This window comes from Rasamsonia emersonii (assembly GCF_000968595.1).
Source record: "Rasamsonia emersonii CBS 393.64 chromosome Unknown ctg1118621760023, whole genome shotgun sequence".
NCBI lineage: Eukaryota > Fungi > Ascomycota > Eurotiomycetes > Eurotiales > Trichocomaceae > Rasamsonia > Rasamsonia emersonii.
This window is the reverse complement of record NW_013563264.1, coordinates 18,044-32,633: the sequence shown is the minus strand read 5'-3', so window position 1 is coordinate 32,633 and position 14,590 is coordinate 18,044. Positions and strand designations below refer to the sequence as shown.

General features: G+C 52.6%; 4 protein-coding genes across 4 annotated transcripts; 2 read left to right on the top strand and 2 right to left on the bottom strand.

Moving 5' to 3' along the window:
- Positions 1-1,695: 1,695 nt before the first annotated feature.
- On the top strand, positions 1,696-2,912 carry T310_2341 (GNS1/SUR4 family protein; the record flags this gene model as incomplete). Its single annotated transcript, XM_013474782.1, has 2 exons — positions 1,696-2,098; positions 2,149-2,912. 2 exons carry the CDS (start codon positions 1,696-1,698, stop codon positions 2,910-2,912), a joined length of 1,167 nt encoding a protein of 388 aa, XP_013330236.1.
- Positions 2,913-3,294: 382 nt separating this feature from the next.
- T310_2340 (uncharacterized protein) lies at positions 3,295-5,401 on the bottom strand (the record flags this gene model as incomplete). The annotated part of the gene is made up of 6 exons (XM_013474781.1): positions 3,295-3,358; positions 3,456-3,547; positions 3,825-3,879; positions 4,193-5,021; positions 5,079-5,214; positions 5,279-5,401. 6 exons carry the CDS (start codon positions 5,399-5,401, stop codon positions 3,295-3,297), a joined length of 1,299 nt encoding a protein of 432 aa, XP_013330235.1.
- Positions 5,402-6,794: 1,393 nt separating this feature from the next.
- On the top strand, positions 6,795-9,028 carry T310_2339 (uncharacterized protein; the record flags this gene model as incomplete). The annotated part of the gene is made up of 4 exons (XM_013474780.1): positions 6,795-7,286; positions 7,345-7,673; positions 7,724-7,795; positions 7,843-9,028. 4 exons carry the CDS (start codon positions 6,795-6,797, stop codon positions 9,026-9,028), a joined length of 2,079 nt encoding a protein of 692 aa, XP_013330234.1.
- A 1,015-nt stretch (positions 9,029-10,043) lies between these two features.
- T310_2338 (uncharacterized protein) lies at positions 10,044-11,549 on the bottom strand (the record flags this gene model as incomplete). Its single annotated transcript, XM_013474779.1, has 1 exon — positions 10,044-11,549. One exon carries the CDS (start codon positions 11,547-11,549, stop codon positions 10,044-10,046), a length of 1,506 nt encoding a protein of 501 aa, XP_013330233.1.
- Positions 11,550-14,590: the final 3,041 nt, after the last annotated feature.

The window sequence follows — 14,590 nt, the reverse complement described above, 5'->3', positions numbered from 1 at the left end:
CGAGCCAGCGTCGAGAACCGCGGTCAAGATGATCTACAGCGAAAGATAGGCCTGCTAGTTATATTTGAGGAAACAGCCTCCTTTGTCAAGTTCCTGGAGATTGACTCCTCACATGCAAGAAAGGGATGGTCATTGAAAGACTGCAGCTGCGAATGCCAAATTGCCAATGTGGCCAACCTCAGGCAGGGACTCGGCGACTAGACTATCCGGGTCTCCTTCCTGGAATACAGTACGGATCGTACTGTATACAACACCACTGAGGCTAAGAAGTGGCAAATGAGAATCAAAATGGGGGAACAAGGCATTGTTACGGTCTGAGTTTGAACAAGAGCTCATCTGCATCTAGCTCTGCCGTTTGCCGTCTTGGCTGCGAGGTTGTGACAAAAGACCGCAAGGATGGTCGAGGAGGTTGCATGCGAGGAGAAGGCGTGATTGCGGTGTTTATCGTACGCCGGTAATGTCGTGTAAGGGGGCGTCATGACGGGTATCGAACGGTATTGTTACATGACGGCCGAACACAATACAGATCGGTCGCATGCAGAGGCAGGCACTGCGGAGGGGTGCCCTTTGGAGACAGCTTTCTCCACGTCTCCTGCAAATGATCACGGTCTGAACCTTGGACTCCTGCTATACAAGCATGACGATGGAGAACACCGATAAAACGGTAGACTAGCTTCGTGGCGGCAAAACTACTGATCAGCCCTAGCTGCCAAGTCGCATACTAAACATGCCTTATTTCCTCTAGCGTGGCACCATCCTTGCATGAGTATAGTAAACAACAGCCGCCCTCCACTGGCATTTGACTCTGCAGGAAGCTAAAATCCCACTCCATCTTCAATAATGGAATTACACTTTGGGCGGTATCGCCTAAAGGGATCTCCAATGTACCCAAACGGGCAACCAAGGGACTCAATTCGCGTGACACGCTCTTTCCTTTCCCTGGTCCACGGCCGTCTGCTTCGTGGCAGAAGAAAGGAAGGAGCCCTTGGCGGGCCTCGCTGCGGGCCAATTGAGGAAGGAACGAGTGTATGCGTCATGGCTGCGCTGCAACTGGCGCCTGAGTAATCAGCTGCTCGGCGCTTCTTATTTCCGCGCCTAACTGCATGCCACGCATCGAGCCTGAACTATCGAATCTATCGCTTCCTCGATCTGGGACCGCCTCCTTCCCCCCGCAGCCGCTCGCCAGCAATCTGCGCAGCCACGACCCGGACTCCCATTGCCTCGCCCATTGACATTGGAGAGCCTTCGTGCAAGCGTCTGCAAGGTCGTCGCGTTTCTCAGAGGCAGCTGTGCCCGTCCTTTCACCTCAGAAACCCCCCGGTTCTCCGTTCCTATGTAGTGGGTCTCGCCGGATTCTCTGGCTATCACCGTACGCCCTTGTTCCCTTCTGCCCACAGCTTCCTATCTCCTACAGATTATATATCGCTGACAGCTGCCTTAGTGTCGAGCCCAGTGTCCGTCTCTCCTTCTCTTTCGACCCCGCCCCGTGCAGGCCTCAGTCTTTTCTCCCGTGACGCTGGCGGCTCTGTTTCCGGTTCCCGGAGAGCACGGAACTGCAGGGAAGCCTTGCTCCGCCGTATATATCTACCCCTCTGCGGTCGTTCAGTACCTCCAGACCCGTCCTATTCTTTTCGATCGTTCCCTACGCTGTTATCTTTCTTCTTTCTTTTTACCTAATTTTCTTGTCCCGTCACCATGTCGACCAACCAGTTGGATGCCTTCCCCGGCCCGGCCTTGCTGAAGATCTCCCCGTGGGCGCTGTTCGACCGAGCATGGACCGCCATTGTCGGATATCCTGTGACCCAGTTTCGCTTCAGGGTGGGCGTGACGCCCATGTCTACGTTCAAAGAAACCTTTGTCATGATCTCGCTGTACTATTTCACCATCTGGGCCGGGTGGGAGTTAATGAAAAAGCGCCAGCCCTTCAAGCTGAAGACCCTGTTCATGCTGCATAACTTTGTTTTGACCGTCATTAGCGGGGCCTTGCTGGCACTCTTTCTGGAACAGATAATCCCGTCGCTCTGGAAGCACGGGCTATACAAGTGCATCTGCAGTGGCCCAGGATGGACGAAGCAATTGGTCGTGCTGTACTACGTGGGTACCCAGGCTTGGACCTGGTGATGTTCTCCGTTTGCTAATGAATCATAGCTCAACTATCTTACGAAATACTTCGAACTGCTGGACACCATTTTCCTCGTCCTGAAGAAGAAGCCATTGAGTCAGTTGGTCGTCTTCCGGCGGCGAGTTGGAGCACAACACGGCTAACTGGTTTATACAGCCTTCCTTCACACGTATCATCACGGCGCTACTGCGTTCCTCTGCTACACCCAACTCATTGGCAGGACACCGCTCTCATGGGTTCCCATTACGCTGAACTTGACTGTGCACGTGATCATGTACTGGTACTACTTCCAGAGTGCACGGGGGATCCGCATCTGGTGGAAGGAGTGGATCACTCGGTTGCAGATTATCCAGTTCATTCTCGATTTGGGTACGATCTCCAGACACGGCAGTCGATAAAGGAAGAGAAGCTGATGAGGTCATCTTGCACAGGATTCGTCTATTTCGCAACCTGGGATCACTACGCGGATGAATGGGGATACCACAGTTTCCATATCGGCCGGTGTGAGGGTGAGCTCTTTGCTGCAGCTTCTGGTTGTTTGATCCTCACCTCGTACTTGATGCTCTTTATTTGCTTCTACATCTCGACCTACAAGAAGCCAGTGGAGAAGAATCGCAAGCAGGTTGCCGCCCAGTCAGCCGCCAAGGAGCAGGGAGCCGCTACTGCGACTGGACGAGCGGCGGAAACGCTCAAGTCTGCTCGCAGTCGTTTCGGGCCTGCGAGCATGGACATGGTTGAATCCAGCAAGGGGCAGTGGGCTGCGTCAGCAATCCAGAGACAGCATGATTAAATGGGAGGTTTGGCTGTACTGGCAAGTCTGGGTGGTATTGTGACTTGGGTATGATTACAGGCAGAACCTCAAGACCGTTCTGGATTTTTTTTTATATTCGTCTTGGGGTAGACGGGCAGGGCGGTTGGTCGCCAGCGATTCACTGACGGGAGATTGAATAAACAGGCTAGAAGAACTACAGCTCGGTATTTTTACATTCGTGTCTTGGCTTCTCTTCGACTTCCCTTCGTTGGTTCCAATCTTTTTTTTAATATCCGTCTTCGATTTATTTTTTTTCTCTTCTAAGATTTTATGACCATTATTCTGTGATTATTTTTTGCTGACGCGCTCGGCGCTGGGAGTTATTTTATATTTCGATAGTTTCTGTTCCTCTTATCATCATTCATATGATATCTGAACGAAGCTCTTGTTGGCACACGTGGCGTAACTCATGTGATTGTTCTACACTATACCGATTGTTAATTTATCAGCCTGTATCTATATCTACCGTCCTAAATACATGCCACCTATATGCTTATGATTTATATCAAATACACATTATACCTTATCTGGTAGGCAGTTTTCCCGTAAGAACCCTGTTCGGTCCCATACATCATTTTCCATGTGATGCAGATCCAGCACAGAGGTAATATGAACTATGAAACTGTAGTATGCACTGTACATGCAGGTGTATGATACAGAATCGGTATTGCAGATGCAAGGAGCTCAATAGTAATGCCGTAATGCATGTCTATTTCTATTCTATTCTGTACAGAGAACATGATGTTTCTGATATTTACTGGTCGACTTCTGGTAGATAAATAAAGTATATCTATAAGCAGGAGAAAGAATGAACACAAGAAGCCATGTCAACCTTCGCCATGTTGCATGCAATCCAATCAATGGAGACGATAAGCATATGGTTGCACATACTACTGTACCATGATTATGGCTCCAGATGCCAGAGTCAGACACATGTGCCAAGTCGCTAGTTGGCCGGATATGTCATATGCAATGGTTATCGAACTATTGAGTATGGACAGAGTGTGATGGCAAACACCGAGTTTGCAATATACAAAGACCGTGTCTCAGATGTGGAATCGCTACCTATGTCCTTAGTTCCTGCTTAGCTCGTCGTTTATCAGGTACGCATCTACGTAACGCTTGGCTTGCTTCATGCCGTTTCAGAGATGAGACATGGTGATGCAGAGTAGATATTATATTATAGGACAGTACAGCCTATAGTCCAGCTGTTCGAAGATGTCCAAGTTGAGTAAATTACACCGATATTCCTTTCTCACCACCAATCTCGTCGCCATGCCAAGGCGTCTGTATCGGCAGAGAACTCGCCATGCAGCTGGTCCAGCTGCGCAAGACACTTGGCGATCTCCATACCCCGTTGCCTTTCAGCTTCGACCCGTTCCCAGGTCCATTCTTCTGTGCGCCGCTGGCGACGACCCATATGCATATCCTTGATCAGGCCCTCCTCTTCGGTCTGCTCATCCGACTCCATCGAGACAAAGTGCTCTTTGAGCGTGTCCCACGCCGTCTCGATCTTCTCGAGCATCTTGAACGGGATGTCGTAGTATTCCTCCGCCTGCTTGGAGAACGTGAGCTTGCCCAGCGGCTCGTCGAACAGGGCAGCCACGAAGTCTTCCTGTCCTGGTCGAGCGGGCAGCAGGCCGGAGACCTGCAGCATGATCTCCGGCGGGACCGTACGACGGCCCTTCTTCCAGACGCATTTGCTCAGTGCGGAGGCGAAGATGGCGTCTTCTTTGCCCGCCAGATCCTTGAGTTTTCCCTGTCGAGGAGCACGAGACTGGCTGGACATGAAAGTGAAGGAGCGCGGTCGCACGACGTCCTTGCGCACAAAGTGTGAGACGATGTACATCCATTTCTCATCCCAGGTGAGCACGCGCGTCCAGATCTCGTACTGTTGGCCCGGCTTCACTTCCTTCCGGAAGGTGCAGCTCACAGCCCCCAGGGCTAGGCCGATCAGATCGTCAGAGACGCCCAGAATGCCGGCTCGTTTTCGGGCGTTGCGCGCGTAGTCCACGCCGCGCGAGAACAGCGTGCACATCAGATGGCATCGCGCGATGTCCAGGTCGGCGAAGTAGGTGCTGTTCGATTCTGCGAGCATGAGTCGAAGTCCTAAACCGTTGCAATCGAAAGAAAAAAAAAGCTTACTGTGTATGTTATAGTCCAATTCAAACAGCGAATTCCCCGACGAAATGATCAGCGGCTGAAAGAGCTGCGCGGGCGTAGGACCATCCCTCGGCCGGTTGGATCGTAGCAGGTATCGATATCCTCGAAGCACGCGGATCTACCAGACGGCGTGCTGTCAGAAACTGTGAAACTGGACCTGAACATTCAGCCAACATACTCACATGCCATGCTAGCGGGAGGCACTTGAAATTGGTCAGGACGACGATGGTCAAAAGCAGCGTCCAGATCCACGATGACGGGATGGAGAAGTCACCGAGATGGAAGGGCAACGGGCTCAGCGACATGGTGGGCATGTAGACATATGCCGGATGATTCTGTGAAGGCGTACTCGAACACAATCCTATCATGCCCTCAAAAGGATGCGCTGGACGTGGTCGATGGCTTTTGACTGCGACGACCACAGATGAACAGTCCTGCTCTTCTGTTCGCTGTGACAGAAGAAAGGTCAGAATCCTAAGTAGGGATTAGGGAATCATGTACCTGAATTGCCTCTGCCTATCCAACTGCCTCATACCTACCGAAGAGAAGTCAGAATGCTCCCCTGCCAAGGACTGTCCATCGCGTTATCCTTTCAAGAGAATCCTCTGCTACGTATCTGTCCTCCTGGCTCCTACATAACAATAGTACGTCCATCTCCACATGGAAAGGAGACTGGATGAAGATCATAATTCCTAGTTTCAGTGCAAGTCCTTGCATGTTACTGGTACTATAGAATAAATGCCAAGTGCATAAGCTAGTTTAATGAATATGCATCCTTATCTATTGAAGGACGAGGACGTATGCCTGTACGATGTACTGTATAGTACGGCGTACCGTAGCAATACGCGTAACGGCGCCGTAACAAACCAGCTATCGATACCGATCTGCAACGCCCTCCGATCGATCGATCGGATCCAGCCCTAAATTAATCACTAGTACTAGTCATGCGAGGGGGCCACCAGTTTATTCCGACTTCACCGATCGATAGCTCGCTATATTCTAGCCCTTACCTAGTCCTATTTGTGCTTCGATTTAGTTTTGCCTGTTCCTGTCTAGGAGTTAATCAACTACCACCTGCAGGGCACGTTGGCCCCCTGTTCCTGCGCGTGACGGTCTTCATCTCTGGCAACGCGCCAATGCTCCCTGCAGCTGAAGAACGACAGGGCCTTCATCCCCTTCTACAGGGTTTCTGCCCAGAGTGGAGACGAGATGCAGATTTCCTGAAGACTTCCTGCGTGATGCATATTTGCCTCGAGTCTACTGATTCCTACGCATGCGTCTGGTTCCACTATTTCTCGTGATGCGGCCGTGGTCCACCTTCAGACACCGCTTCTCTTCCTAGTCAACTGTCAACAGAGCACGGCAACTAGCAAACTAGGCAACAAGGAACTAGGAACTACAAAGCTCGATTAGGGATCGGAACGTAGGACTGGCCCCCTGTGGAATTGTCTGTCTCCAACAAAGTCCATCCTTCATACCAGCCAGATGACATCGTCGTCGCGTTGAAGCAGCTGATTCTCGTGTCGTCGAATTCCTTCTCCCCATGACACGGACTCACGGCGGCGTTCTGGCATTGTTCAGCGCTAATCAATCCATGTCTTGACTGAAGATATTTGCTTGAGCTTTTTCCTTCCTGAAAGTCATTCGTTTGTTTCTACCGGTGCAAGACATCGTGGCAAATACTTCCCAGCTGAGACAATGCCGTCTATGGAACCATCTGATCCCATACGAAAACTGCTCTATGACGGGCCGCCTTTCCAGGTACGCATAGAGCAGTCGACGCCACCGCAGACGTTGTCGCCCGTGCCGGAAAGCTCAAGTGAAGACGAAGAATCCTTTGAGCACGAAGACGGACAATTCTCCGACGCCCCGGAAGATGGCACCATCCGGGACGCAGCCTCAGCGAAGCTCGAGACGACGACAAAGAGGGACTCGAAACTAGAAGATGACTTCGCAGAGGTCAAAGATAGTTTGCGCTCGCCAAATCCGACAACGGGGGAGGAAAAGAAGCCTCCCCATCCTGAACAAGCTCAATTGGATGGTGCTGTTGCAGAACAGCAACCGCAAGGATCAGACGAAAAGGAAAGAAACAACCCTCACGATCAGCACGCTGTCGTGCTCTCGTTATTGATCGCTGGGATCTGTCTGGCCGTCTTGCTGGTATCGCTGGACAGGACTATTATTACGACGGTAAGCCTTGTCCCCGAGTGTACTTTTTCTGTGTTGGAATCACTACTTATGCAACTAGGCTATTCCCTCGATCACAAATGAATTCCATTCGACGTCCGCCGTCGGATGGTACGGCTCTGCATATCTCGTCACTGCCTGCGCGTTACAACCCACCTATGGACGGATCTTCACCCTGTTCGACGTCAAGTGGACGTTCCTCCACTCCGTGGCAGTCTTCGAGCTGGGCAGTCTGATCTGTGCCATTGCTCCGAATTCGACAGCCCTCATCGTGGGCCGAGCTATTGCAGGCTGGGGAAGTGCAGGAATCCTAACGGGCGCATTCGTCATGGTGGCCCACGCTGTGCCGCTGGAAATGAGGCCTCTGTATACGGCTGCTATCGGAGTGATGTAGGCTCTTTTCCTCGTGACAAGTTTGCAATATGCTAATGTCGTACTAGGTACGGAGTTGGGGCCGCTGCTGGTCCCATCCTCGGTGGCGTGTTCACGGGCATGGTTACATGGCGGTGGTGGTAAGTTGTGATGACGTTCTCTTCAGACTGGGATGCTAACTGCATAGCTTCTATTTCAACCTGCCCATTGGCAGCGTCACCATGCTAGTGATTGTGTTCTTATTCAAGTCATCCAAGCAACGCAGCCGCGACAATGGCTTCGTCCGAAGGCTCTTGCAGCTCGACATCGCAGGAAGCTTCCTTGTACTCGCGGCATTTGTGATGCTGTTCCTGGCCTTGGAATACAATAGCAAGGACTACGCATGGTCCAGCCCGCTAGTGGTCGGCCTTCTTTGCGGATTTGCCGCGACGCTTCTCGTCTTCATCGCGTGGCAGTGGCACCGCAAGGAGCGGGCCCTGATCGACCCGAGCATCCTGATGCGTCGCACCGTCGCCGGAAGCTGCATCATGGCCTTCTTCATCTACGGCACCATGCTGCTGCACGGCTACTACCTCCCCATCTGGTTCCAGGCGATCAAGGGCGTGTCGACGGAGCGGTCGGGCGTGGACATGCTCCCGTTCGTCCTGCCGAACGCCATCTTCAGCCTGCTCAGCGGCATCTTCGTCACCAAGACGGGCTACTTCACGCCGCCGGCCATCATCGGCTGCGCCATCGCCACGGCGGCATCGGGCTTGCTGAGCACGCTACAGCCCACGACCACCACCGCGCAGTGGGTCGGCTACGTCTTCCTGGCAGCCGTGGGCGTCGGCATCGCGATCCAGCAGAGCTTCACCGCGGTGCAGGCCGTGCTCCGGCTGGAACAGATCCCCATCGCGACGGCGGCAGTGACCTGCTTCCAGAGCCTGGGCGGCGCGGTCTTCGTCTCGATCGGCAACAGCATTTTGTCCAACGACCTCCGCCGGGCCAGCCACGCGAACGAGCTGCCGGGCATCGACATCGAAGCCGTCATCGCGGCCGGCGCGACCAAGTTCCGCTCCACGATCGACCCGGCCGACCTTCCGGCCATGATCGCCGTGTACAACGCGGCGCTGCAGAAGGTGTTTGTCGCGGCGGTCCCTTTGGCGGGATTGGCGTTTGTCTCGACGTTGCTGCTGGAGTGGCGGAGCGTAAAGGCAAAACCTGCTGCTCCCGCAACAGCAACGATCCCCGCGGTTGATGAGGAGGAGATTGAACGATGTCCAGACCAGATGCAGACTGGGTCTGGTGTTTTTAGCAGTGGCAGTAACAACAGCACCAACAATGAGAGGAACAGCAGCAGAAACATCGAGGGTAACCCTACAAACCCTCCATAGGTTTATGTGTCGATCCTACATCACTCCTTTCATTTCATTTTCTTTCCTTATATTTAAATCATTTGCTTTTTAATACACTACACTCATTGACACTTTTCCTTCATCATCCATCATCCTACTTGCTCAGTCTCAGATACATTACTTTCCCTACTGATTTCTTATTTCTTATCTACCTACCTTCGCTGCTGTTTCTGTTTCTCTCTCTCTCTTTCTTTTTTTACCCCTTTAGTCTTTACTTTCGTTATAATTTCCATGCACTTCTTCATGTAAATATGTTTATAGATAGGGAAAAACTAACTATATATACGTATATATATTACCTGGTTTGTCTGTCTGTCTGTCTGTCTGTTTATACCAAGGACTAATTGATTGACTGATTGACTGATTGACTGGCTGGCTTCTTTACTATCCACTTTCTAAGCGGGCTTTACATTCATAGTCCATTCCACCATATTCCCGTTTTTCTTTTTCTTTTTCTTTTCTTGTTTAAAGTACTGACAGTCATTAATGTTTCTATGTATATGGTAGTATATGGTAGAGGCGATGATATTTAACCTGGAATGATTAAGATCTCCGAAGGAAAGAAATACGCCCTTAATTTTGTCTCTTGTACATCGTTAATTGACCTGACAACTGTTTGCCTCTATTTTTCTCTGTTTCACCCGCCTGTCGACAGAAAAATATACTTTGGAAACCTTTGCAACGAAGCTGGATATCCAGCTACTTCTATCCAATATCTACCAGCCAAACTTTATACAGACCTTGTCGGAACCAGCCGAAAGATCATCAAAGAGTATAGATATGTCCACGAAGTAAGGCAGGACGCCAGAATCCCTCCATAAAGGACAAGACAGGAAACCCGTTGAAGGGAAAAAAAAAAGATAAACTGAAACCACTCCTCACCCAAAAGGGTATCAAATGTCCAAGTACTTCTAGAGCACTATTTTGCAGTGCTGGCATGTCTGCTGCTGCTGCTGCTGCTGCTGCTGCTGCTGCTACCGCCGCCGTTGTCAAGTTATCGGCGACTGCTATCGTGGGAAGGATAGCCGCCGTACCCACCAGGTTGGGAGGTTTGGGGCTCCCCATAGCGGCTCTGTGGAGCGCTGGGCGCCGACACGGGATGCTGTTCCCTCCCGTCACTAACTGGTTGAGTCTCGGGACCTGAGCCACTGCTCCTCCTGATCGGATCTCTCTCGGAGGGAGGAGGTGCTGGATTAATGATGGACTGACCCGATCGGGCTTGCCGATGTGCACTCTCCTGCTCAGACCCCTGAAACTCTTGATAACGGGGCTCATGACTCGTGTCACTCTGCTGACGGAGATGTCCTTGGCCGGGTCCGCGCCGCGCCGGGGTCGCATGTCGCGGTGACTGGGATGGTTCGGTAGGCTGTGACGACGGTGGAGGAGGGGGCGGATGAGAGCCCTGAGCCTTGCGTTTCCTCCCAGGGGAGCTCTGGAATTCCGACCGGAGATGAGACTGCGAGGAAGGTGTGGATTCCTGCTGTCCTCTCCCGGACGGCGTCGTAGGCTGTGACTGGCCTGGCGGAACCCAGTGGTGGAAATAGATGGAAGGAGACTGTTGCTGCTGCGTTTCCGATTTAACGGGTGCCGCAGGTGGCGGCGGTGCAGCCGCACCCGGTTGATACTGTCCTGCGCCTACATTCGGAGGAGGAGGTTGGATGTGTATTTCCGCCGTATTGATGCGCGATAGGGTTGAGAGAGGGGCGCGCGGATCAGCAGGCTGCGGATGCAATAGGGGTTGCTGACTCTGACCATACGGCTGCTGCGTGGGCGACGGTGGCACGCCCTGCGGAGGAGGAGGCGGTGCCGGAAGGGGAGCCCCTGCCTGTGCTCCGTATGGATTCGGTGGGATGCCCCGACTGTCCCGTCGCACTTCCGGTGGTAATGCATGGGATGGAGGCGGCGGCGCTTGGGACGACGATGGCGGCGGCGGGGGAGGCGGCGGGGGACGTTGGTGTTGCGGCGGCTGACTTTGGGTACTGGTCTGGTCGACGAGTTGTTGGATGGCGTCCACGGTCGCGCGAGGCAGATTTCCTGCACCCAGTCCGACGAAGATCAATGGCACCATATGCGGCGGGACGCCCGCCTGCAACGAGTCGCGGAGCATGCTCTGCTCAATCCTTCGTTGTTCTAGCCTGAGGCTCTCTTGGCGCGTTCGCTCTTCTTCTTGCCGTCTCCGGTCCTCCTCGGCCTTTGCCTGCAGCCATTGCCGCATGGATTCGTCCGAATTGTGCCATTGCGGCGGGGGAGGGGGAAGCTGACTGACGGCGGGTAGACTGGGCTCGGGAGCGAGACTCATGGCCGGCGGGGGAGGAAGACCTCTACGGGAGTTGTCCATCGGCCGCTCTGGGGATGGTTTCGCAGAGGCTGTGGTCGAAGGAGAGGCGGCCGTGACAGGAGTAGAAGAGGATCGGGAAGCCGGGACAGACTGTCGAATGACGGAGTATTCATGAGGACCTTTGATTCCGTTCTGAGCGGGCGGTTTGAGTGTGAGTAACATGGGTATCACTGCGAAGCGTTTGCAATGAAGGACGGGGGAGCAAAAGCAGCTGGCGGGAGGGCAGAAACAAAGAAATGATCCCGATTGAAAAATTTTTTTTAAAAAAAATTCAAAGTAAAAAAAAAAATGTCAAGACAGGCGAAAAACCAATATGTACGAAGAAAAGGTAAAATGACGAGGACAGTCTAAAACAAGAACCAAGACAGCAAGATCATATACAATACGAACCAAGCTGACTGGGGCCGATCAGATAAGCGAGAACAAACCCCAAGCCGAGGAGAGAGAAAGAAAGGAAATGACAAGAAAAGAAAGCGCCCCAGGCAATGGCAACGAAAAGGAAGGAAAGAGTGCAGGAGCGCAAGAGAAGGAGCGTTTGCTGCGAGGAAGATCTCCGCCGCCGCGCAAGACAGACCAAGAAGGCAAGGGCAGCCGGCGAGGGTACGAGGGGCGGACTGATCGGGAAAGAGCGACTTGCAATTACCTCGTTCGGAACGCGCCCGCCTCTAACTGTTTCAGGCCAACGCGCGGCTGGCGGGACGTGGGAACTGCCTACTTGGGTAGGAGCAGACTCAAATGGAGCCAGATCAATCAATCAATCAATAATCAGTCAGTCAATCATCAATCAGTAAGCATCGGTCCACTGGGAGTATTGCCGGGCCGACGATGACCAAAGAACAGAGGCAACGAAAGACGACGCAAAGCCGGGATTGCTGACTGAGCAATGGTCTGGGCAAAGCACGGCCCCCGGAGAATCACAATGATGGAGCAGAGCGTCTCATCAACGGCAACGCGCACGCCCTGCTTGCCGGTGCTGGAATGCCCAGGCAAACGCGAGACCACGATCGGACCAGTCGATCGAGGCGAGCAGCAAAGCGGCCCCGACTTGGCGGGAGGCCGGGCCGGATCCCACTTCCGCAGAGTTGCAATGCAATGCAAATGCGGGCAGGCAGGCGAGAAACAAAGCGAGAGAAGCAAAAGGGAGAGACACGAAACGAAAAGGAAACGAAAAGAACGGGACGCAAACAAGAAAGAAAGAAAGGCTAAATAAAAAGGGAATGGGGCAGAACGGAGGGAGGAAGTGGTCTGGCGGCGTCTCCATTTGCACAGGAATAAATATGCTTGCTTGCTCGACGAAATTTCACGATGGATGCGCACGGGCGGCGGGCAGCTCTCTCCAGGGAAGACCGGCTCGTCAGCCGTATCGACTCAGTTCCAAATAAAGTCCGACGCAGGCCCAGCGCGGGCGGCGGGATTGGCCGGAGCCGGCATGGCGTATGCACGCGAAATGGCATGGCAGCCAAGAAGGGAAGTGGCGCTTCCGGAACCCGTTTTCTTGGAGCAGTTAGGCTCGCGGGACGGAGCTGGAGACGCGTTCCAGGGCTCGTTCGAGCCTTCTGGAAGGCCGCCGGGGCCACGCGTGGCGCGGCTAATGGCAGGCTAGAGGGCGCTTGGCCAGGAAACGAAATGAGCGTGGGATCGTAGATTAATGAATAGATACTGGCGGTGGAGCAGATGTCGCAGATTGTCTGCTGCTGAATGGGCTTCTGCAGCGCTGCCGAACTCCGGCAACTCGCTGGCCGCGGGGATCCCGGGCAGGAGGGCGCGTGCGATTGGGCACGCGTCGTGATCGAGCGCCTGCATGGATGCTCTAACCGCTTGGGGACAGTGCGGGAGGCCATGTGGCTGACAGGCTGCTAACAGCTAAAAGCAGAGGTAGCTGACGACGCGGAAGTCGGCTGGGGAAGTTCCCTGCTCGCTTAATGAGAAGAGAGGTTCCTGCAGGTGAACAGGCTAGCCAGCGGACGCGCGGAACCCATCGGCAGCGGCTGCCATTGGCCGACGGGGCCCTGTCACGGCCCTATGAGCGCGTCCTGCGTGCCGGCGCTCGCGACATGCTGCTGCGAAGAGCACCCTCGGAAGCTTTTTCGAGCAGTCGAAGCCTGTTTGGGTTATTGTCACGGGGTGCGCTGCAGATGCAACCGTATTCCTTGCCCAAGACAGCTAGTGCGAGGCTCCACGCTGGTGGATTGAGCAATGGCGGCCTTGGCGTTGGCGACTAGGAACGATTGGGGTATCCTCGGCAAGACTAGACAGAGAGCTTATGCACTATGACCTCGCATCCTAGTCAGGTTTGCTTGGCAGGACAAGAAGTACATAGTCATATGTGCATGTATGCACAGTGCATATGAGCAGGAATTGGTAGGTTGATACAGCACAGACCTGAACTAGCTACATAATCTACAGGTATTCTAGTAATGATAACATTCCGAGATGAAGATACCCTCATCCATTCCTCGACTCAACAATACAACAATGAAACAGATCCCATGCGCCGCGTCTCCTGATTGATGTTGGGCAACGTAAGCAGTGATCCACACGGTGCCCCTCTAGACTGGAAAGGGAAACCTTCCTTCCGAATGGAGATATCAATAATAAGCTCTGAAATTATCTCTTGGCGGCTAGACTCAGACAGCAGTACTAGGTACCTACCCAGGTCTGTAGATAACCTAGGTACGGACCTAATACTGGTATAGGAGTAGCTTTGGCCTGTACTTAAGAAAGAAATATCACAGTGGAAATTACTACTATATTATTAATCCTCGATGAGCTTGTCTGTCTCAGATTGATTATTACCATTGTAATTACTATTGTCATTATTATTATCACCATCCTAAGTAATAGCTACCAGGATGTCTGAACCACAGCTTCCAACGTCATGCATTCATTTCATAGTTAATAATGAATTAATGATGACGCCACTTAATAACGATCACTACCCTCCCCTCCCTGCCTCCTTTCCTTCTGCTGCTTTAATAGGAAGTAGTAGGGACTCCACCAAGATTAGATTATCTCGTCATTGATACTTAGTATCCATTCTATATACCCATATCTACCTATATAGATCGGTTTATGGCTATTCTTGCAAATATACAGACAGGTACTCAAGTAAGTATATCAAACTGGACTTTACAGAAAAAAAAAGAATGAATGAATGAATGAAAAATCTACCCCCCTAACACAGGGATAATAAATCTGTCTGC